Source organism: Pseudochaenichthys georgianus, chromosome 4 (genome assembly GCF_902827115.2).
Source record: "Pseudochaenichthys georgianus chromosome 4, fPseGeo1.2, whole genome shotgun sequence".
NCBI classification, from domain to species: Eukaryota; Metazoa; Chordata; class Actinopteri; order Perciformes; family Channichthyidae; genus Pseudochaenichthys; species Pseudochaenichthys georgianus.
In genome coordinates, this window is record NC_047506.1 from 4,814,000 (window position 1) to 4,837,297 (window position 23,298).

General features: G+C 42.7%; 1 protein-coding gene across 1 annotated transcript in view; it reads right to left on the reverse strand.

Moving 5' to 3' along the window:
• trabd2b (TraB domain containing 2B) overlaps positions 1-23,298 on the reverse strand; it is a 92,802-nt gene that overhangs the window by 19,088 nt on the left and 50,416 nt on the right. Inside the window, exons 3-4 of the mRNA XM_034080558.1 lie at positions 21,674-21,820; positions 12,325-12,499 (exon numbers count right to left, since the gene is read on the reverse strand). Coding sequence (XP_033936449.1) covers positions 12,325-12,499; positions 21,674-21,820 — 322 coding nt within the window. The remainder of the gene's footprint in view (positions 1-12,324; positions 12,500-21,673; positions 21,821-23,298) is intronic.

A 23,298-nucleotide genomic window follows, 5' to 3' on the forward strand; every position in this document is an offset into this window, starting at 1 on the left:
ACATTGTATGTGATGAGGCTAAGGGGCGGGACATCTCTAAGCGGTTGACCAATCACAACAGAGCCGACCAGATAACCAATCAGAGCAGACTGGGCTCTGGCTTCAGAGCTTTTTGATTATTAAAGCATGGAGACATGTCACAGGAGAGACACAAAATACAAATATGGACCTGAGCATTACGGGCATAATAGGGCCCCTTTAAGCTGAGTGAAGCAACAATAAAAATGGTCTTCACTGTTTGTCTTTCTGCCTGTCAGCTGCGGTCTTTACCATCTCTCCCTGCTGCACTGGGACAATAAACGTATAAGATGCAGCTGGTCTATAGTTGAGAAACACACACACACACACACACACACACACACACACACACACACACACACACACACACACACACACACACACACACACACACACACACACACACACACACACACACACACACACACACACACGATGTAAGCCTTGATACCCTCACAGAGCTCACGGCAGCCCTTATCTTTCTCATCTCATTCTTGCACCGTCGATTCATTTCCTCTCCTCCACCCTTCAGTTCACGTTGCAGTTAAGAAGGAGGCACATTCCGTTTTTTATGTGAACAAATTATTGCTGATTTAAAAGAGCGCAGATTTGTGTGTGCGTGTGCGTGTGCGTGTGTGTGTGTGTGTGTGTGTGTGTGTGTGTGTGTGTGTGTGTGTGTGTGTGTGTGTGTGTGTGTGTGTGTGTGTGTGTGTGTGTGTGTGTGTGTGTGTGTGTGTGTGTGTGTGTGTGTGTGTGTGTGTGTGTGTGTGTGTGTGTGTGTGTGTGTGTGTGTTGCTGGGATACATTGCACAGACGTGCTGCCCAGCAGGCATGAGCTCAGAGATAAAAGTAAGTGTGTAGGCATGTGACTGTATGTAACTTGCTGACGTGCGTTGGTGAGTGTCTGTGCTGGCAGCAACGTGTGTTTCACATCAGTTGTTTCCCAGGACACAACGCCGGCTGGTTTTCATTGTTACCATTTAATCAGGCTCTGATTTACACCTGGACCAACAGGTGAATGCAATTAACTACCAAGTAGGACATCCAGCAGCACGACAGGTCCCAAGAAGTGGAGCTTTGTTTTGCTTTATTCTTTGGTCCAAAGCTTTCGCTGTGTGCATGCAGGGCAATGCTAATGCTCAAACGATCAAAGCCAGCAGGACTGAAGCATCCACGTGTTTCTGAAATGTAGCATTAAGCTGGTTGGCTCTAAAAAGGCTATGGGATGTTCTCTCAGTTGCTAATGAAGTGTGTAATCTGTGAACAAGCTAATGAGCTGTGTTGGTTTCATTAGTGTAGCTCGGAGTTACCATAAGACGTTTTCACGCAAACTTGCAATTACATTCCTGAACATTTACAAGACCACCTTACATGGTACTACAATAGAGCTAATTCTGCACAGTGTGTGCTTACATCTCAAGTCAGCCTTGCTCATATGGGGCAGACACACATCGGGTTTATTTAAATATACTGTAAATATTTACATAGAGTAGAAAGATGTGGGAAAGATCAGAAATCTCTACCATTTTAAAAGAACATCTGTTTATCTTAAAGAGAAAATCTCATGTATCCATCAAACGCATACATACATAGGTTAACATACTAAAACACTTCTGCATAGCACTTTAATTACAATAATGTATACAAAAACAAATAATTGAAACAAATCGATTTAAGTCTTCTTTTTTTTTGTTGCTGTTTTTATAATTTAGTGTAAAACAGCACAACTATCATTATATCCACAACTCAAGTGTGTAATTGGATGCATATGTATTGCATAAGGCATTTCAGAGATAGCAAGTTAGGCTTGGAGGAAATATAATGAGCCATACTTGAAGTCTTTGCTTTTCCCCGTGATTACATTTCCAAATACATGTGCACAATGAAACACATAGTTTTGTCTTTCCAAGATAGTGGACATGCCTTTTTTGTCGTTGTTGGTATACAAAGGATAACTTTTAAAGTATGTGCACAATTGTCATGTCCAAACTTCTAGGCCAGACTGCACTATCGTTGAAATTAAAAGTAAGAGTATGTTAAGTCCATTCTGTTAGTAAGAAAGCACCAATAGTCTTCTCTCCAGAGCATTAGACATCACTTGATGCACATGCATGGCATCCCAATGACTTAATCAAATGTTCCTGCATGATGCAGAGGAGAAGACGGCGTGAAGAAGAGACGGAGCTAGACAGCAGTGAGGGGTGGCGTCAGTTTAATAAAGACGAGACAGCAGCAGCTGGAGAGGAAAGACCAGGAAGATAGCAGCTACAGACAGACAGATAGAGAGAGACAGATAGAGAGAGACAGACGGAGAGAGAGAGACAGAGACAGACAGCAGACAGATAGAGAGAGACAGATAGAGAGAGAGAGAGACAGCAGACAGATAGAGAGAGACAGATAGAGAGAGATAGACGGAGAGAGACAGAGACAGACAGACAGACAGACAGACAGACACAGAGAGAGACAGATAGATAGATAGATAGACAGACACAGAGAGAGAGAGAGAGACAGACAGACAGACAGACAGACAGACAGACAGACAGACAGACAGAGAGACAGGCAGACAGACAGGCAGACAGACAGACAGACAGACAGACAGACAGACAGACAGACAGACAAACAGGCAGAGAGAGACAGACAGACAGAGACAGACGGAGAGAGAGAGACAGACAGACAGACAGAGAGAGAGAGAGACAGAGATAGACAGACACAGAGAGAGATAGACAGACAGACAGACAGACAGACAGACAGACAGACAGACAGACGGACGGAGAGAGACAGACAGACAGACAGACAGAGAGAGAGACAGACAGACGGAGAGAGACAGACAGACAGACAGACAGACAGACAGACAGACGGAGAGAGACAGACAGACAGACAGACAGACAGACAGACAAACAGGCAGAGAGAGACAGACAGACAGAGACAGACGGAGAGAGAGAGACAGACAGACAGACAGAGAGAGAGAGAGACAGAGATAGACAGACACAGAGAGAGATAGACAGACAGACAGACAGACAGACAGACAGGGAGAGAGACGGACGGAGAGAGACAGACAGACAGACAGACAGACAGACAGAGAGAGAGACAGACAGACGGAGAGAGACAGACAGACAGACAGACAGACAGACAGACAGACGGAGAGAGACAGACAGACAGACAGACAGACAGACAGACAGACAAACAGGCAGAGAGAGACAGACAGACAGACAGACAGACAGACAGACAGACAGACAGACGGAGAGAGACAGACAGACAGACAGACAGACAGACAGACAGACAAACAGGCAGAGAGAGACAGACAGACAGAGACAGACGGAGAGAGAGAGACAGAGATAGACAGACACAGAGAGAGATAGACAGACAGACAGACAGACAGACAGACAGGGAGAGAGACGGACGGAGAGAGACAGACAGACAGACAGACAGACAGACAGAGAGAGAGACAGACAGACGGAGAGAGACAGACAGACAGACAGACAGACAGACAGACAGACAGACAGACGGAGAGAGACAGACAGACAGACAGACAGACAGACAGACAGACGGAGAGAGACAGACAGACAGACAGACAGACAGACAGAGACAGAATTAAAGCTTGGAGAGCAGGCTGCAGGAAAAGGGCTGAGCGAAGCAGATCTGCTGCGAGAGGAAGAGCCACGGAGACAAAGTGACATGCCGGCTCTCTCCCTCAGTCATCACTTCAACACCACAACACCACAAACGACTGCAAAACACATGGGCCCGCTCTGCTCTGCACAATGGACTATTATGGTCTGTGATCATATGCACACAATCACCTTTCATCAACCGGATCTCCTTTCAAAACAAACAATGCTACATGTGTACCTTTTGACAGTAACTACCCTTTCTGGCGATTAATATCTCGGCAGATCATATGACTGTGTGTGTGTGTGTGTGTGTGTGTGTGTGTGTGTGTGTGTGTGTGTGTGTGTGTGTGTGTGTGTGTGTGTGTGTGTGTGTGTGTGTGTGTGTGTGTGTGTGTGTGTGTGTGTGTGTGTGTGTGTGTGTGTGTGTGTGTGTGTGTGTGTGTGTGTGTGTGTGTGTGTGTGTGTGTGTGTGTGTGTGTGTGTGTGTGTGTGTGTGTGGAGGGGTGTCTAGGCTCAGGCAGCGTCAGGAAATTCCATGGGATGTTTTCAATAAGGCCGAGCAGCGGCAGCCAGAGAGCTGGCAAATGAAAGCCTGCTGAAGCTCACCACAGAGCTGCAACACACACTGTGTACCCTCGCAGCTCTTCAGCAGAAATCATGACTGCGTGTTGGCCTATTTAAATGACAGTGTGTGTTTGTGTGTGATTGAGAGGGCGACTGAGAATACATGTTTTTTGCTGAGTGAGTGATGGAAAAAACCCATCGAGGCTTGTTTCTGTTTACAATAGCAACAGAACAAGTGTCCAATGTGCGTACGACGTGTCTGCGAGCATTTCACTGCAATCATCTGCTGCTGCTGTCGGTCTGTCCAAGGGGAAACAGTGATGCGCTCACTTGGCCTCACACACACCGCTCACGTCATGCTGTGGTGGGCTCCTATGATTGGTTCCCATTACATAACACTGATAGTGACCATATTGGTGTAGAGGAAAATGATGAGACAGGCAGGCAGGCATCTCCCGCCGCCTTTTGTTAAACTTTACACACTAGCTTCATATTTAACAGGCAGCTATTCGGGTAATGTAACTCTTCTTATCTAACTCTCAGCAAGTAATTCGCTTATTTAGCGACATGTCAAACAAGCTGACAGGCCGTCACCACTTCTAGACTATACCTTATTAAGTTGTTATGGCTGGCATGTTAGCAAATAGTTGCTCTACACATCGGGCAGATAAGCCCGTGGGGAGACAGTGTATTTGATTGTGTGATTGTGTGTGCATATCTCTGTCTTACTGGATCTAGTAGCCTAACATTTGTTTAGCTCATTTATCACTGTATGTGTAAGGATCTGTTGTTGGTCAGTGATTTACAATTTTAGAAAAAAACCTATTTAGATTGATTAACAACAGCTAAAGGCATTACGGGGCTTGGCTATGTATTATGTATGTACTATGTATTATAAGCCCGTCTGCTGCAGGCCAGACTTTGGGCCATGTGTGTGAGGCTCAGAAACGGAAATCTACGGAAAAGTTAAGTCTCATTTTCAACCGGAGCATCTAAATATTACAGTTAGTCCATACCCAATGTGTTATGATCTACATACAGTGTGGCCCTATTGTTATCTTTGCCGCCCTTTTCACTGTAAGGGAGATTTGAGAGAGAATTGAGAGAGAATTGAAATCTTTGTTTGGGTGAGAAGAGTGAGACGCACATATTAAAGATATACAGTCTACTGAGTGAAGTGTTGTAGTCTGATGCCATGTTTCTGGTAAACATGTCATTGAGTGTCCAGTATTTTTTCTCTTTTTAGCTATAATTTGGCCTCGACAAGCTCACTCCTTACAAAAATGAATCCTACGCTGGTAGTTGAATCGAGTATGGTATCGAATATTGTTGTAAATTGAGTATTCTGGCTGAAAAAACTGCTGCTGCTTTATCAATCAATCAATCAATCAATCAATCAATCAATCAATCAATCAATCAATGTTTATTTATATAGCCCAATATCACAAATGTTACATTTGTCTCATTGGACTTCACAGTGTGTACAGAATATCAGTATGACAATACGACACCCTCTGTCCTTAGACCCTCACATCGTACAAGGAAAAACTTCCGAAGAAAACCCACAGCTTTATTAACAGACGAGAGCAGTAAAACCAAACCATAATTATATTTGACTAAAAACCATAAATATATACAATTTAATGAGCTAGGTTACTGTAAATAATGCTCAATACAGCTGTGGGATAAAGGTTCATGACTGCGAGCGACCTCTTTAACATTACATGTAGTCATTTGATACAACTGCAATAAAAATACTAGTGGAGTTTTACTGCTGTAATACAGGCTTACAGTAATGTACACTTACTAAATAGGAGTTACTGGCTCGAATCTGGCCTTAACATGTGACACCAGCAGACTGCAGGGAGAGAGAAATATTGCTCAATCAGTCTCTTTTATACTTCCTGGGGTAATTCAATTATGCCTGCTGGAGCTCTTTCACGTCTGTAATTTGTATTAATTACCTGTTGGTGAAAGTGAAGAAAATAAAGAATGTCTGTTCCAACATGTGTGTGTGCATGCATATGTATGTAGGATCGAGGGAAAAGAGCTTTTAGCGAGTACACAAGCATACAGGAAGGTGTAGGTGTACAGCGAGAGGAAAGGGGGAGGGAGGTAAGGTGCTGAGCCGAGCAGAGGTGGATTTCCTGCCTGAAACGCTTTATATACACATCGTATAGTTTAATTACCATGTGAAGAAACTCCTGGACCGACCGCACTGACATCTGAAACTCTGGAGCGCCTGACCTGAGCGCTGCCCCCACTCTTTCCTGACTGCCCTGCTTTCCTTCTGCACTCTGGACACGGCTCAGGTTGTAACTGAGGGGTCCAAGACAAAGGCAGCTAGAGGGGTCACCAATCTGTTGTATGGGAGAAATGCAACCTGCAACCTGCAAAGTATATTTACTCAAGTACTGTACTTAAAGAGGAAATATTATGCTCATGTTGAGCTTGATATTTGTATTTAGTGCATCTACTGTACTGGGGCATGTCTCCATGCTTTAATGTTCAAAAAGCTCTTTATTTTTCTCATACTGCCTGTGCTGCAGCACTTCTTTTCACCCTCTGTCTGAAACCAGAGCCCAGTCTGCTCTGATTGGTTAGCTGGCCGGCTCTGTTGTGACTGGTCAACCACTTGGAGAAGTCCCGCCCCTTAGCCTATCACGTACAATGTGTTACATAGTGATGTCATTAAGTTCCGGAAGAAAATAAAGGAGACCAATGGAGGCGTTTCAGACAGGGGGGGGGGGGGGGAGTGCGTGGGAGAGAATCTCCCTCTGGAGGGAACACAGGATTTCTGATTTTGCAGGCCATTTACATGCACAAAAACCCGTATTACAGTACACACTACAGGTATGACAAAAAAAAACGTTAACTTGTAACCTTATTCCACCTCTCAAAAATAGACACAATTACAAAAAGTTTTCCATCTCATAATCCACAATAATAAGCCTGATACCATGAGCTTTTAGTTTTTGCAAGGTTAATGTGAAATCTAACATAAAGATTGGATTTTACAGGATTACGCTATCGTACGTCCGCATTTGGACTGAAAACGGCTGTTCTACATCTCCCTGAGCTGTATTTATTTTAATATGTGTCTGGATAATCTTAACCCTTCACACTTCCTATCCTCTTTATTTGTCTTCATCACTAAAAACATGCTTTGTGGTTAGATTCTAATCGGTATACTGTATAAGCAAAACTACCTCCATTAATCAAGTCTGACATTTCACAGAACTACTTCTTGTAAGTCCTGAAGAGCACAGTCAGATTTCTGGGAGTCTGGGGCCGTCACTTAATACATCCTGGCATCATTGGATGATGATAAAATGTCATGGCTAGTTACGGCCAATGGGAGACTGGGACCAGCAGGGACAGTTACAGGACCGTAAAGACATGAGTCAACGTCTTAAAGACAGAAATAAGAGATGAGAGAAAGAAAGCTTTGTGAATAAATCGTGGGAGAGACCTGATTAAGGATAATTTATGATCCATTTTGCGTCCGTTGTAAAGACTTTAGCATCTAGAGACGTGTGTCTTAGCTGACAACACCTTGACGCCCCAGTTTGTCACATAAGACACAACGTATGTCTAGTTAGAAAAGGGCATCCTTCCCCTTTTTGTAGGTCATCTAAATGAGGATAAAAACGAATATTAGGAGACACGATGAGTGTGGCACACAGATGTTCAGCTACGTAAGGAACACATTTGCTAAGAAAACTCAGTGGTGAAAAGTATATAGTTTTAATAACCTTTATTCTAGATCTGCAATGAATTAGTGACAAGTTTTAACTGTGGTCATAAAGTTCAACTTAAAGTGGCTTTGGCAGGAGCATTGAAGGCATGCGAGTGGTCTTCTCTTTCTCAGTTGTTAGTCCGTTATTTCGTTTTTTTAATGTATGTTTAATGACTTCCACTGGTTCTGTTTTACAACCACCCCATTACAAACATTATCAGTAATGTATTATTATGTTATAGTAGTAACTTTAATTGTAGCAAATTTAAGTTTTAAAATTGCCTAATTATATTAGCATTTTTTGTTTTTTATTACCATTTGTTTTTTTCCTATAGGTTCAAAATTGTCCTTGAATGAACCTAGATGGAAATCGCTGTGAGAAGTTTTGTAATTATCCTCTGTCCTATTAAATTAGACGGTGATTACATGCCGTTTGTAAGCGCACAATTAAATGTTCGTGTGTTGTCTCTTTCATGAACGCAAATCTGGCCGTCATTGACTCTGTCTTCCTTCACCGAGACCTCTGTGCTTCCTCTTTGTGTGCACATTATAAAGTATACACATATGTGCACAATGCTTGTTTAAGTATGAATTAGAATGTGTGTGTGTGTGTGTGTGTGTGTGTGTGTGTGTGTGTGTGTGTGGTGTGTGTGTGTGTGTGTGTGTGTGTGTGTGTGTGTGTGTGTGTGTGTGTGTGTGTGTGTGTGTGTGTGTGTGTGTGTGTGTGTGTGTGTGTGTGTGTGTGTGTGTGTATGTGTGTATAGCAGGCCATAACTGTAATGGTTCTTCTCACATCACACCAGCTGTCAGTTCTCTCACACACACGGTTGCAGCCTGCAGGTGACTCCCCCCCACACACACACACACACACACACACACACACACACACACACACACACACACACACACACACACACCTCCAGGCCAGGTTGACACACTGGAAAGCTAAAACATCGCTGCTGTAATCTGGAAAACATGAAGCTGCATTCAAACAGCTTGCAATGGTCAGATGAGACTCATGAAGCAACACAGGTGACGGATGTTCATGTAAAATGTCATCTTTACGTCGGGGTTTGAACACTGTTGCATGCCATGATATCCCTATCTATTCCAAGTTAAAATGCTAGCAAGGAACTGTTAAGTCTGCTTCTTGTAAACTGACAGAATCTGAGACCCCACATACACAGTCACATATTTATCCACAGCATTTCTTGGCTGAACACAATCATGTTTCTCTCCTTCTTCACGTTTAACAGATGTATATTTTCACATCTAGGACCTGCCAGGTAAAACAGTCTATGCTACTGAAGGGATTTAGACTTATGTCATTTCATAATAAATCCCAATCACAAGTCCAATTCAATGTTTATTTTCTGTGTACTTGTTTGAACTTAGCTCAAACACCAGCAGGCTACAGTTCTGCACCAAAGCTTTAACGTTGCCTTGGTATAGAATTACCTGGTTGCTGTTCTGCTAATTATCAAGTATAACACAATATAGCACAACCGTAGCACCTCCCTGATCTTAAAAGTATGCTTTCGACTTAAGACAAACATTATCCTTGATCTCATTGCCTTACACACATGTTGTCATATCCCTTGTATCCCTGTGTAGTGCATGTAGTAAACGTTGCTAACAACTTGTAATGGAGACATGGCTGTTTTTCTTTTCTCGCTGACCTCCACTGCTTTGAGTTTATTTGAGCCTGAGGACTCGGAATGGGTTGGTTGGTTTTCTCCAATTCCCATAACTTTCAATGTTTCACAAACACAGTGTGTAACAGGAGAGGGTCTTTTCACTTATTTTAGGGGGAGATATTATGCAAATGTTCAGCTTTATACTTGTATTATGGGTTTCTGCTATAGTAATATACTTGAATGTCGAAGATTGTTCAGGTTTTGGGTTATGTAAGGCAAGGCAAGGCAATTTATTTGTATAGCACAATTCATACAGTAATGCAATTCAAAGTGCTTTACAGACAAACAGAGAAAACACAATACATGGAGAAGAAATACAAAACACACTCTTTTTAATTAAAAGAAAGAAAACCATGTTTAACAGTTCAAAAATTAGAACATTTAAATTTAAAAAACGCTAAAAAATTAGTTTTTCATAACTCCCCTTTAAGTATTATTACAAAAACGAATTCCTCCATCGCGGTCATAGTTCATATGCTAACCTACAGTTTTTCAATCTTTGCATGTACACACACATGTACACACACACGCACACACATGCACATACACATACACACACACACACACACACACACACACACACACACACACACACACACACACACCCACACACACACTCCCCCTAGAGGCAGTACCACCCATTTTCAGATGCAAAGCGCAGACACAGTTGTACAGTAAACAGACATCCACCCACCACCTGCTTTTGTGGGCAAACACACTAACATGTTTACACACACAGTCATACACACACACACACACACACACACACACACACACACACACACACACACACACACACACACACACACACACACACACACACACACACACACACACACACACACACACACACACACACACCTACCTCCCTCAGGACACACTACACCATTCAGGAAACATTAGCAGCATTAGCCAGGAATGCTAATTGAAACAAACAGCTCATGATTTCTTCATTTCTGAGGTGGGAGCTGGCCGTAATGGAGACGTGTGTGTGTGTGTGTGTGTGTGTGTGTGTGTGTGTGTGTGTGTGTGTGTGTGTGTGTGTGTGTGTGTGTGTGTGTGTGTGTGTGTGTGTGTGTGTGTGTGTGTGTGTGTGTGTGTGTGTGTGTGTGTGTGTGTGTGTGTGTGTGTGTGTGTGTGTGTGTGTGTGTGTGTGTGTGTGTGTGTGTGTGTGTGTAACCAGTTTACCATGCCAGAGATCTGGGAACCATTGTATTCTATTATTGTTCTGCTTCTTCTCAAACTTTGCTTTCAAACAAGATGGAGAGCAAATTGTTCTCTATAAACACACATTACTTCTGACAGAATCAGTGTTCTGGAACAAAGCAAACCTGATCCCTCTTTCTCTTCACAGTTACATGCAAACACACTCTCTCCACTCCTATCAGACTGTGTTTGACAAGATCTAATTTATTGCAAAATAGATATGAAGATTAGAGTTGCTGCCTAATGGATTCTCATAAAGAGTGGAATGAGTCTTAAAACCTGGAATCGACTTCGCAATCTACCATTTCCTCGTCTCAAAGTCAATGGTTTCTGAACGTGCTCGTGGTAAGATCCCTGAAATAGCTTAAACATATATCAGAAATGTCCCCACTAAAAGCTTCTATGTGTCATAAAAACTGTGGCTGCTAACAAGGATCTAACCCCTAGATTCCACCGGGTCCGTCTGCGGCGCGTTACGGCCGTGTTACGGCTGCGCCGTGGCGCTCACGGCGGTCGCAGCCACCTTAGTCAATGGGTGCTATTCCACCACACGCGGCACGTTACGGCTCAGAAGCGTCTCGGCGCAGGGCTCCTCTAAAATTAGGATGAATCCTATTTTTGACGTGATGCAGCCGTAACATAATGTCGGGCAGGCAGGAAGTGGAACGTTCAGAGCATATATATATACACAAACTAATTTGCAGACCCTATCCCTCCGTAGAAATGCCAGCGTTCTCCTCCGGTTTACAGGCACCGTTTAAATTATATATATAGAATAATTATGATGATGAATGCATTTTTTTTACCACTAAAATACAGCAACACATCTTTGATTAATGTCGTTTATAACTGGGATATTATGATTATTATTAACTTTGTCTGTACAAAATAGCCTGTCCAGGAAATATGCCCAAATCAACAAAAACTGCGAGCCGGCAGGCAAGACGCTCCGCTTCTGAAATGCTTCTGAAACGCGCCCGGTAGGGTATGACGCCGGAGGAGGCCGGACCAAAACCGCGGCACAGCCGTGACACGCCGCAGACGGACCCGGTGGAATCTAGGGGTAAGAGAGACTAATAAACATCAAGCTTAACATTAGCCGCCTTTAGCTTAGCGATAGTGGTGTGCAAACATGCCAAAAGGATGTAGTTTGTTTATAGCCTAACGTAAGCTTTTTTTCTAGCAATAGCATTTACGCTTCAAAGATCGTAAAGTGGCATTATTATGTGGAGATTACCCTGAAATATTCCAAAATCTAATGGAAAAATCCTTCTGCTTTTTTTCCAGGGAGTCATTGTTATGCTAACTTCTGTGTCGGCCTACAAAGAGACGTCATCCCTGCACCACTCTCTGTGTGGCCTACAGTTAAGAGAGACGTCCCATAACCAGCTGAGCAAAGGTCAGTCCTTTTAGCCTTTTGTTAACCTGAGGGCAGATCTTAACATTCACATCAACTTAAAGCTCCCAGCAGTATCTGAGGCTTCCTTACCTGCGCCAAAAGCGAAAAAGAAAGTCTGGTTGGGATTTCTCTGCAGCAGGGCGGACACGCGGCGGGCCATCCTCTCGTTCCGTTTGTAGATGAGCTCCCGGCGGAAGTAGCTGTCGATCTGCAGCGCGGTCGTGCGGTCGTGAGCTGGCAGCGAGCTGTTGATGAAGTGAGGCAGCTGAGAGAAAGAGAGGAAACATCTGAATTTAAAAGCTGTTCTAATGAACGTCCACAGCAGCAGGGAAGCCCATGAATCATTTTATGCATACATCAAGCGCAAAGAGAACTTGTGTTAAAGAAATTGAGGGGGATAGAAAACGAGATGGAAAGAAAGAAGAGGATGGTGGCGGTGACAATCTGGCAAATGTGTGTGTGACTGAGAGTGTGAGAATTGGCAACCAGGAGTGTGTGTGACGTGTCGGCTTGACGGGAAATGACCAATGCAGGAAAGGAGAGGGAGGAGAGAAAGTGTGTGTGTGTGTGTGTGTGTGTGTGTGTGTGTGTGTGTGTGTGTGTGTGTGTGTGTGTGTGTGTGTGTGTGTGTGTGTGTGTGTGTGTGTGTGTGTGTGTGTGTGTGTGTGTGTGTGTGTGTGTGTGTGTGTGTGTGTGTGGTGTGTGTGTGTGGTGTGTGTGTGTGTGTGTGTGTGTGTGTGTGTGTGTGTGTGTGTGTGTGTGTGTGTGTGTGTGTTTTTATGTTTACCTTACTGTTTTTTTCAGGTTTAACCAGTTTTTATCTGTTTCATTATTTATTTTTTGCATTGTACAGTAAGTTGTTCTTGGGTGTCCTGAATGGCACCTCGAAAATAAATGTATTATTATAAAAGGCAAGTGCATTTGTAGTGTATCAACCAGTGTGAACGTGTGTTTAATTAATATGTGACTTCTAAAGAGCCAGACAGACGGAGACAGTAAAGCTGGCTCTGCTCCTCTCTTTTGGCTGCGTCCCTCGATCTAACAGACTGTTAATCTGTGAGGATGAGTGGGGGGTCAGAGGGGGGGGGGCTGCTGGGGTCTTAGCTGTCCAAGACACACACCTAAACACACACACTCTGTCTTTACTTCTTTCACTTCCTGTCAGAGTATCGTTTACCTGCATTGACTTTTTCTAGCTCTTTCTCTTGATATATTTATGCAATAAAATATGAAATATTAGAGAAAGACGAGACGCTAAGACACCACACAGCGCGCCATTCCATCTGCTCCCGGCTCCTGGTATTCTGTTTGCTGTCTTTTCTTGACTAAGGACTGTTTTTACTATTACCGTGCGCAAATTATTTTCCATGTGTGGTAATTCTTATTTTTTCCTTTGACGCAAAGTTTTAAATTGGAAAAATATGGCCAGTAGCCATTTCAGGCTAGTTCAGAATCCTTTCCCTTTTATTTATATGAAGGTAAAGGATGCTCATCCAGATTTCTTTTCTGACCGATAGCTCACCCTCAATAAACTGATACCTTTCATGCAGGAGTGCCACCATTTTTGAAAATGTCCAAACGCAACAATGAAATGCACACACAGGTTACATCGCTTGTTTAATCTCTGAGTTCCCGGTTATTTGGGAGCGTTAGCAACTAGGATTTTAAGATTATTGTTGTGGACACGTGGCGCCATTTCCTCATAAATCTCCAGGTAATCGATTAGTCTGGCTGCACGGTTGTCAGCAGTGTGTTGGCCTGATACTCCGAGGGTTTCCGCCTGTTTATTTCAAGCCTAGAGCCCGTGTTCTTTGTAATAATGGTTCATGTAAGACATAAAGCAGTAAGCAAAGCAATGTGTGTAGACTTGTGGCTACTTGTTGATGGATAACATTAAACTCTAGCTCTGTTTCCCCCTGGTGATTTGAGTGTTAGCTTTGAAGTTAGCAAATCTGGTTTTGCTCTGTCTTTTTGGTCTGTTGTTGAGTGTTTGGTTTAGTGTGACATGGAAAGAGCAAATTGTCCCGGCATCACAAACATGGTGTATTGTGGGGTTGCTGTGTTTACAGTTCCTATCCATTGCCACTGGGTTTCAGTGAAGTATAGTATTAGTAAAAACGTATAGTCTTAAGTAGAGTTTGACACTAGTTTTAATAACTGAAAATCAATATGGCGTACATAAATTCAGAATCTGTAAAAGCTTAATATTGTGCACAAAGAACTTGTACCACCTGAGGCTGCCAGCCTTCAATATTTCCTCTCACTTGGAAAGCTTCAAAAGATGGAGGGATTAGAAAAAGACACATTCACATGTGTATAATCTGTACTTGAGTGTGACAAGAACACACACAGCCGCTGTCTGAAACGGAATTGCAATTTGACACAACAGCAGAACAGCTGCAAGTGTTGCATAAATCAGTGTGTGTAAGCGTGTGTAAGTGTGTGTGTGTATTTGTCAATGTGTGGTGTCTGAATACTGCACTCATAGGGGATGTATTGTTCCACATGTGAACAAGGTGCTGCATCTAAAATCTCTACCTGACACATTTTCTCTCACTCCCCCGACGCCCCCTCCCACAGTCTGCTTCACATAATGGGTGAAAGGTGCTAATTCACACCTACATCAGATATTTATTGATTTCACCTGTGGTGTGCAGGGGAGCCCCGCACATTTCACACATTATAGTCTCTTTACTGGTTTTGGGGAGGAAAAGGCCTTAAGTGGTTTTACAGGGAGCTGCGTGAAGTTGTTGGTCGGGGCGTCGGCGGGGTACTCAACTTGAAATGTGACCAGGTGCCTGCTAATTAACAACATTGAAAGTAAAAATCAGAGACAATGAATTAACATTAAAAGGCCCATAACTCAACATTCTTTATTATAAAATTACATGACTTATTAGCTTGATTGACGATAGACGTCTGTCTGACACGCCATCAGAGCCTAGATGGCCTTGAACTTTTTAAAATTCAATAAAAAAAAGACAGAGGTCATAATATTTGGACCCAGTGGTGGCCCCAATGCCCCACCTGTGCTGGATTCTCTTGTCCCATGTGTGAAACCCATTGTCACAAACCTGGGTGTACGGATTGATAGTCATTTTAAACTAGACAAACAGATTAACTCTGTGGTCAAATCCAGCTTCTTTCAGCTAAGACTTTTAGCAAAGGTCAAGCCTTTCCTTTCTTTTAATGAATTTGAGAAAGTAATACATTGTTTTATATCCACTAAACTGGATTACTGCAATGCTCTGTATATTGGAGTGACCAAGGCTTCCCTGTCACCCCTACAGCTGGTCCAGAATGCTGCTGCACGCCTACTTACAAGGACAGGCAGGCGTGAACATATTACGCCTGTACTCGCCTCTTTACACTGGCTAGCAGTCCATTTTAGAATACAGTTTAAAATGTTGCTGTTCGCATACAAGGCCCTGAACGCTTTAGCCCCACCGTACCTGGCAGATCTTTTAAAACCATACACACCCACACGGTCACTGAGGTCTGCTGACAGACTCCTTCTGGTCGTCCCAACATCGAGGCTAAAGCACTGGGGAGACCGAGCCTTTGCTGTTGCAGCTCCAAAGTTATGGAACGAATTACCCCTCCAGGTTAGACTTGCTCCAACTCTGCCTGTTTTTAAATCTCGCTTAAAAACCCACTTATTTCCCCTGGCTTTTACTGTACAGACCAGGTGACACTTGTGCTGTTAAATGTGTTTTTATTTATTTATTTTTTACCTTACTAGTGTTTTGTATTGTTTTTACGTCATATAGGAGAGTTTTTCAGTCGGTGACTTCTGATCTGGTTTCATTGTCTCGTGTTTTACATTTGTTTCATGTCCTGTCTGTTTTTATGTATTTGTGCTATGTTTTTATACAGTTGTTGATGTACAGCACTTTGTTCAACTGTTGTTTTTAAATGTGCTATATAAATAAAATGGATTGGATTGGATAGGCCTGTACGGTAGAAAAATCTGATTTGATGCATTTAAATTTGCTTCTACAATTCAGTTCAAATTGAGTTTAAACACAGTGTAAACAAAGTTACAAAAGTGTATGAAGAAACCTTTTGAATGTTCATAATTATTAACTCTGGCGGTTAACATTATGTTTTTTGTCACATTTGGCATATTGATGGCTGTTAATTACAAGACCTGATCCAACCCAAAATGGTTGTATGACATAAGCCACGCTACTCTCTCCACTCAGCAAGGAAAGAAAGCCAAACATAAATAAATTCCCGCAGATATCTGTAGCCTGAAGCCTTCACTTGTCTGTGTTTTTTCCGGTGTGAATGACACAAGTTAATCCGGATAGGCAGGGGTTAACGATTCATAAGTAATATAAAGCAGGGTTGGATGAAACAGTTTAAGAGAGGGGGAGGTGGAGAAGGAGCGCTTCATCACTGCTCTGATGAGAGAGGATAACGTGAGTGTTTCATGACGATGTTGGGCCTGAGAGGGGTCAAGGTGGGAGTGAGCACTTAATGCAGATAACTTATCACAGTAAGGGCCATTAACTGCTCCGTATCCCAACCTGCAGGAAACACAGAGTGACAGGGAGATATTTCCTCCCTTCCTCACTACTGGGATCCCTCTGCACTCACTTTCTTAGTCTCTCCTGCCAGCAATTTACTCAATGTGACATATGTTTCCTTCATGATTCTGCTCTTTGAAGTCCTTTTTGGTCTTAACTTGTGAGTATGTACTGTATAGGAAAATGTGCACCAAGAGATGCCTACTATATTAGGAACTACTAGAGTGCTTTACCATGTGTTCATATTTATTTGAAGAGATGTTGCCAGACAAAAGGATCACACTTGACAGGTGTGTATTTGAGATCAAACTAACGTTGAGTTCAAAGGGGAAGTAATAAAGTGAGGTTGTAGAAAGTTGGGAAGGGGCCATCGGCCTGATTTGGTTTCATACTTTGTGATCGTATCGCAGGACAATCTCTAGTTTTCATTCGTTTTTATCGGATATCTACGGGGTCAACAGGTGTGAATGCCCTACAACAGCCAACAGCTGGGTCGGGAGCGCTTGTTGACGTTTGGGGATTATAAAGTTGGCCACCTTTCAGTGTTGTTGGAAATGTACCCAAAATGTACGTTTTGTTGGCTTATTTTAAGAATGTGATTGCATGATTCCTTCCGATATTATTGGATATTATCTGCTGTTGGCTAGCTAGCTAACCTAGTCATTTGAAATATACAGACGAAACACATTACAATTATGAAACACACTTACTCCGCCAACAGTTGGCCAACAGTATAATTAGACCCTCCAGAAAAACGCGATTCTGCGATCGCAGAATTTACCACATAATCAGCAAAATGGCGCAGATTTTTAAAAGGCCGCATATTTATCAAAAGGCCGCATAATCCCCGCATTTTTCCACACAAAGTTGAAAAAAAAAAAGAAAAAGTTAACTCATCTTGACGAGTAGTGATGATGACGCGACGTCATCAGCCCGCGCATCACAGAAGGCAAACACCGTCGTGTGAAGGTGTGGAATTCACACACCAAGATGAACAAATCGAATCCATCACATTTACCCACGATAATTTCAGCTAAAGACCGGGCAAAGCAGTACCCCGATGTCTTGCACGAAAGTGGGGGGAAACTGTTCTGCACCCCGTGCAACTGTGTGTTGGAGCATAAAAGGAAATCGACTGTGAAGACCCACTTCGATTCGCTCAAACATTCAAACTAAAACATTACCAGCACTTTCTGTGATGTAGCTTGCTTCTAGTACGCTTGTTTATCATAGGAACTCTTTAAAAGTGCCCCCTTTCATTCAGTAGTGGCCTAGTAACAGGGTGTGGGAGAAGAATCACCTTTTTTCAGCTTCCCGCATATTTCACAACTTTTCGCAACTTTCCGCATATTGCGCAACTTCCCGCAATTTCACCGCATAAAATCACATAAAAACCCTGCATGTTTAATCGCATAATTAAGGATTTTGCCTGCGTTTTTCTGGAGGGTCTATATAATCCCAGAACGTCTCAAAGCGCTCTGGTACCAGCTGTATGCATCACTTATTAGTAGGGATGTAACGATACCAAAAACTCACAGTACGATAATATCGCGATAAAAAGTCCACGGTACGATATTTATCGCGATATTGAAAAATAAAGAAAATAAATGTGAATTTAAAAAAAAAGTTTTCTTATTAAATAATAAATCTGATTGTACAGCATTTTAGTAGGATAGTAGTATTTTAAAGTGTCAACAATATAATAATCAGACCCTGCAATAGAATAAAACAAGTTTCACTTTAGTTTTTCAAGTAACTCAACTCTAACTCACTCACTCAGCATCATCAAGGTTATCTTTTAGGAATATGAGCATGTCCACATTTCCAGGTAGAAGCTGGGATGTTTGGGCGTTTACAATATCCCCTGCTGTGGAAAAAACTCTCTTGCTTGGTACTGATGTTGCTGGGACAGAGAGATATGCTTTGGCCATGGGTGACAGCAGTGGGTAAAACTGTGCATTGTCTCTCCACCACTTCAAAAACAATACCGTTTTTGCCAAGAAGGTGAAGCTTATTGACAGGGCGAGATACAAATATACTGTTGGTACTTGTCAATGTCTCTAGGTATGTACATGTAGCCCTGTAAATACGATGTCCTTTTGTGTTATCTGTTGTTTTATGTTCATGTTGTAACCTACTTGCTGCCATGTTGGACAGGTCTCTCTTGAAAAAGAGATCGATGATCTAAATGGGACCATCTGGTTAAATAAAGTTTAAAAAAAAAAAATTATTTAAAAAAAAAAAATTAATAAAAAAAAAATCGCGGTAGATTTTGTCAGTCTCACAACGGTATTGGGACATTTATTTATCGCGATATTTGATATATCGTTACATCCCTACTTATTAGTGTCCCCTGGTTTCCTTTGTGTGTGTGGATACATTTTGGGGCCAGCAAAGCGTGGCAGCCGTGCAAGACTCATTTAAGAAACCGTGCAGAAAAATTCATCTTGAGGCTCGAAAATGGGCGTGGTCTGAGCAAGGAGTAGCCGCAGAAGAAGCCTTTTTTGCCGAACGTCTAATGTGCTCCCACTGAGGATGGTCTCGACTTTATGTCTGTGATGAAGTGTTGAAAAGCATCGTGCATCTCTACACTGCGAGGCCCATCACAGATCTTTCTCTAATATGATGAAAATGGAACAATAGGAGAGCGTTGGGGGTGTTGAAGGCCTCTGGATTTGGTCCTACTTATCAAAAAACACCTGCGATTTAACGACGCTGTACATTCTCAGACACACACACACATACACACACGCATGGACAAACCTGCTATAGATCACCAGGCTACAGAACCTGGCACCGCAGTGAGGCGTCTGATTGCTCTAGCATGTGCTGGGGAATGTTAATGCATGTTATTATGACATGTGAAGCAGGGGAGAACTGGTATGATATAAAGCGCTCAGGCAGGAGACGACTACAGGTGAAGCTATGTCTAACAAGCTCTTCACAAAAAGGAGATACGTTTCTTTTGTCAGGGCCTAATAACAGAGGCATGGCGAGATGTGTCTGAAGTTGTGCACACTTTCTCTTTCTTTGTGTCTCCAGTGTAAATGATGTGGAATCTTCTCAGTGGAGTGGTGAGTTGAGGTTACACGGTGTGTTAGCTTTAATGAGACTTGAGGATCAGTGAGAGAGGTTGACACAGCATAATTGACTTATGAGCAGGGCTTTCGAGTAAATCTGTATTCAAGGGTGCAGGTGGAGTGAGAGCTACTGCACGTGTGTGTGTGTGTGTGTGTGTGTGTGTGTGTGTGTGTGTGTGTGTGTGTGTGTGTGTGTGTGTGTGTGTGTGTGTGTGTGTGTGTGTGTGTGTGTGTGTGTGTGTGTGTGTGTGTGTGTGTGTGTGTGTGTGTGTGTGTGTGTGTGTGTGTGTGTGTGTGTGTGTGTGTGTGTGTGTGTGTGTGTGTGTGTGTGTGTGTGTGTGTGTGTGTGTGTGTGTGTGTGTGTCATATATTGAATGTCCTTTTGACAGTTAGCAGAGCAGGGTGTGAAAGTAAGGAGGCTATCGCTAAAGGAGCAGAGGCTATGTTAGGAAAAGTTAGAGGAGGTCAGATGGCGTATTTACGGCCGAGTCCGGAGCTATTAAAGTGCCAGACTATCCAGTAACTTGAGGCTTACTTGAGGGATTAAGATGGCAACGTGCAGTTTGGTGGAATTGATGTGCAAGCCTAAAAGATTGAGGTGACGATAGCCTAATGGTAGAGAAGTGGGTATGAGAGGGTTGCCAACTTAAATCGAGGGTTTGACAGATTTGGGATTTTGAATATCTCTCCAGATGGTTTTGGACTGAAGCAGTGTTTTAGCTGTGAGTGGCTGGTATTTTCTGGGATTCTTTTATTAAGTCAGAAACCTCACTATCGCTTCTTTACTCACTGAAAACGATTCCCTTTCACTTCCATATTTACTTGACAGAATGAAACATTTACACTAAGGCAGACTAAACCCCCTGCACTAGGTTGACCCAATGTGAATACTCAAGAGAGAGAGTATAGGATTTAATAAGATACCAAAGGGGCCAAGATTCTTCGTGTGGTCGTTAGGGATGCCAGCGATTATTCGATTATTCGAATAGGGTTAGGGTCGGTCGAATAATCGATTATTATTCGCCAGGGCTGCCGAATAATCGATTTTGATCATGGTCAGTTTCTGGCAACCCTAGTGGTCGTTGAGATGTCACTGAGTGATACATTTCTTACTGTGATTTTACTGAAAGACATGGCAGACAATTTGGACCCAGGCAAATTGGGAGGAGGAGATGTTGTCAAATTGGGCCACATAGGGCAGAGACTAAGGATATACTTTAAGACAACTCTTGAATCAAAAGGATAAGAAATCCTATCACTGTAAATAGAGTTTGTAAACTGTACCCTGTCATTTATGTTGTATGTCGTCCTTATTGTTGTTCTGTTGTTTGTATGTTACATGTGTAACTTTAATTTAATTGCAAATTAATCAACTATCCAATATGTAGACAACAACTTGTGAAACGTTTACATACGTATGAGATAGGAGCAGGTTTTACTTTTGATTTGTTTGTGCAGATACATGTCAGGTCATTATCAAGAAATCTTTTGTTAATACTTCACATCATCTGAAGAAAGTGTGTTTTGTGCATTAAAGCATCACGGCTTTCACCACCTATTGTTTCTGGACTATTTAAAACTTTATAAGTGGGAAAATATGGGAGATAATACGAACAATTTGGGATTGTTTGGCAAAGTGAGATAATGGCATCAGATCATTTGTATTATGCTTGGCAAGCAGTTGATCCTCATTTTATGGTTTTTGTGTTCAACATTTGTTTTATAATGAGGCTGCGAAATGTAACACTGTCGTAGCTGAAAGAAGAATGAATATTAAGTGATTCTCATTTTAATTGTAGGAGTTAGATCTTTTAAATTCTAACCAACCTGCGAGGTGTCATGGTTGAAGATGATGTGGCTGAGGTCTCCACAGTTGTAGTGAGTGATGAGGTCCTCGGTGGTGAAGGAGCCCTGCAGGCTGCCTGCTCGGACGCCCTCGTGCTGCAGGAGAGTCTGGTTCAGAGCAAACAGCACCTGCAGAAAGAGAGACGGAAAAACAGGAAGAACTGTTACTTTCTGCATCTGAAAACTCTCTGGGCTCAAGAAGAGGAATTTGCCATCAAGTGGGAGAAATTCTGCAAGCGTGGCCAGTGTTCCTCTGTTAAAATATGATATGACCTTCGCATACAATGAAACCGTTATTCCAGAGTGTCGGGCGTAAAATATAAGTTGTTTTGCTGCGTTCTCATTTCTTTCAGGATATTTTCATACACTTTCCATACAGGCTGACTACAGGTAAAAGCAGACCACAAGAGACATGGCAACACTCCACTTGCTTCTAAAGGAAAGGAGAAAAACGGGAGGAAAGGGAGGGCTGAAGAGAGAGTGAGGGGCCCTTTTAAAAATAACCCTTCGTTCTCTTTCACCGGGCCGGGGTGCCGTAAATTTACAGCAGCCATTAAAATAAAAGTAAATCCTCTTTAGAGAGAAATTTATAGCGTGCAGCCGCCAGCCAGCCCGACAACTCCACAGCTGTCCCAGACACCGGGGGCTAACTCCCGCCCTCTGAAATCCCACGCCACCTCTCACTGGCCTGGCGACTGGGACCGAGCTGTCAATCACCGTTAAGCTCTCTTATAGGAACCCAAGGTGTGTTACGGGAGATTTTTTTTATTTCTGTGTACAGCAGATTTCACACAGTTCTTACATTGCACCTAGCAAAGCATTTTCAGTTATTAGAACAAGTGACTCAGCTCATGATATCATAAAACAACAACATGTCTATGATCCTAATCACACACAAAATCCGACTAGAGAGCTTTGGAAAATACTGCAGGGAGAACGTCAGCATCCAGGCTCAGTTGATTTGTGGAGCAGCTTAAGGCCGACACAGCTGCACAACTGATTGAGCCCCATGTCAAAAGTCTGGGTCGTAATTCAGACAATTAGTTATGTTTTTCGCAATCATAAATGCCTATAGCGCATATTGCATGTTTCACCTCCAGGTAACCCCGAACGCTGGGATAATCACGACCCAGCTTTAAGCTCAACCTCGGGACTCTCCCTCGGTCTCTCTGAGGTCATTGTGTTTGCCTACCAGGCGAGTGGGCTCCGTTTTGCTTTGGTGTGCTTTTATTCCATAATGCAAAGGGACAAGTGATGAGCTAACGGCACATATAACTCTGGTTAACTTTACTCTCCACTTTTCCTTCAGAACGGTTTCCATCTTTTTCTCATCTCTCTGCCAGCGCCTAAGACCTTTCTCTGATCATATTTATTCATTTTGACGGATATCATCGACCAAATGTTTTGCTCTCTAGCCCTGCCAGAGGTGAATAATCCAGAAATGTTCTCGAACAGAACTGTGACCATTTTAATCCTGAACGAATCAGCTCCGATCTGACCAGACTTCTTAAAACCAGGAACCCCTCTTGCTGCACTGCATGGTGGTATTGCTTAAAGACCCTGAGGTGCCAATGTGTTTACATAATTAACACTCTGTACCTTGTCTG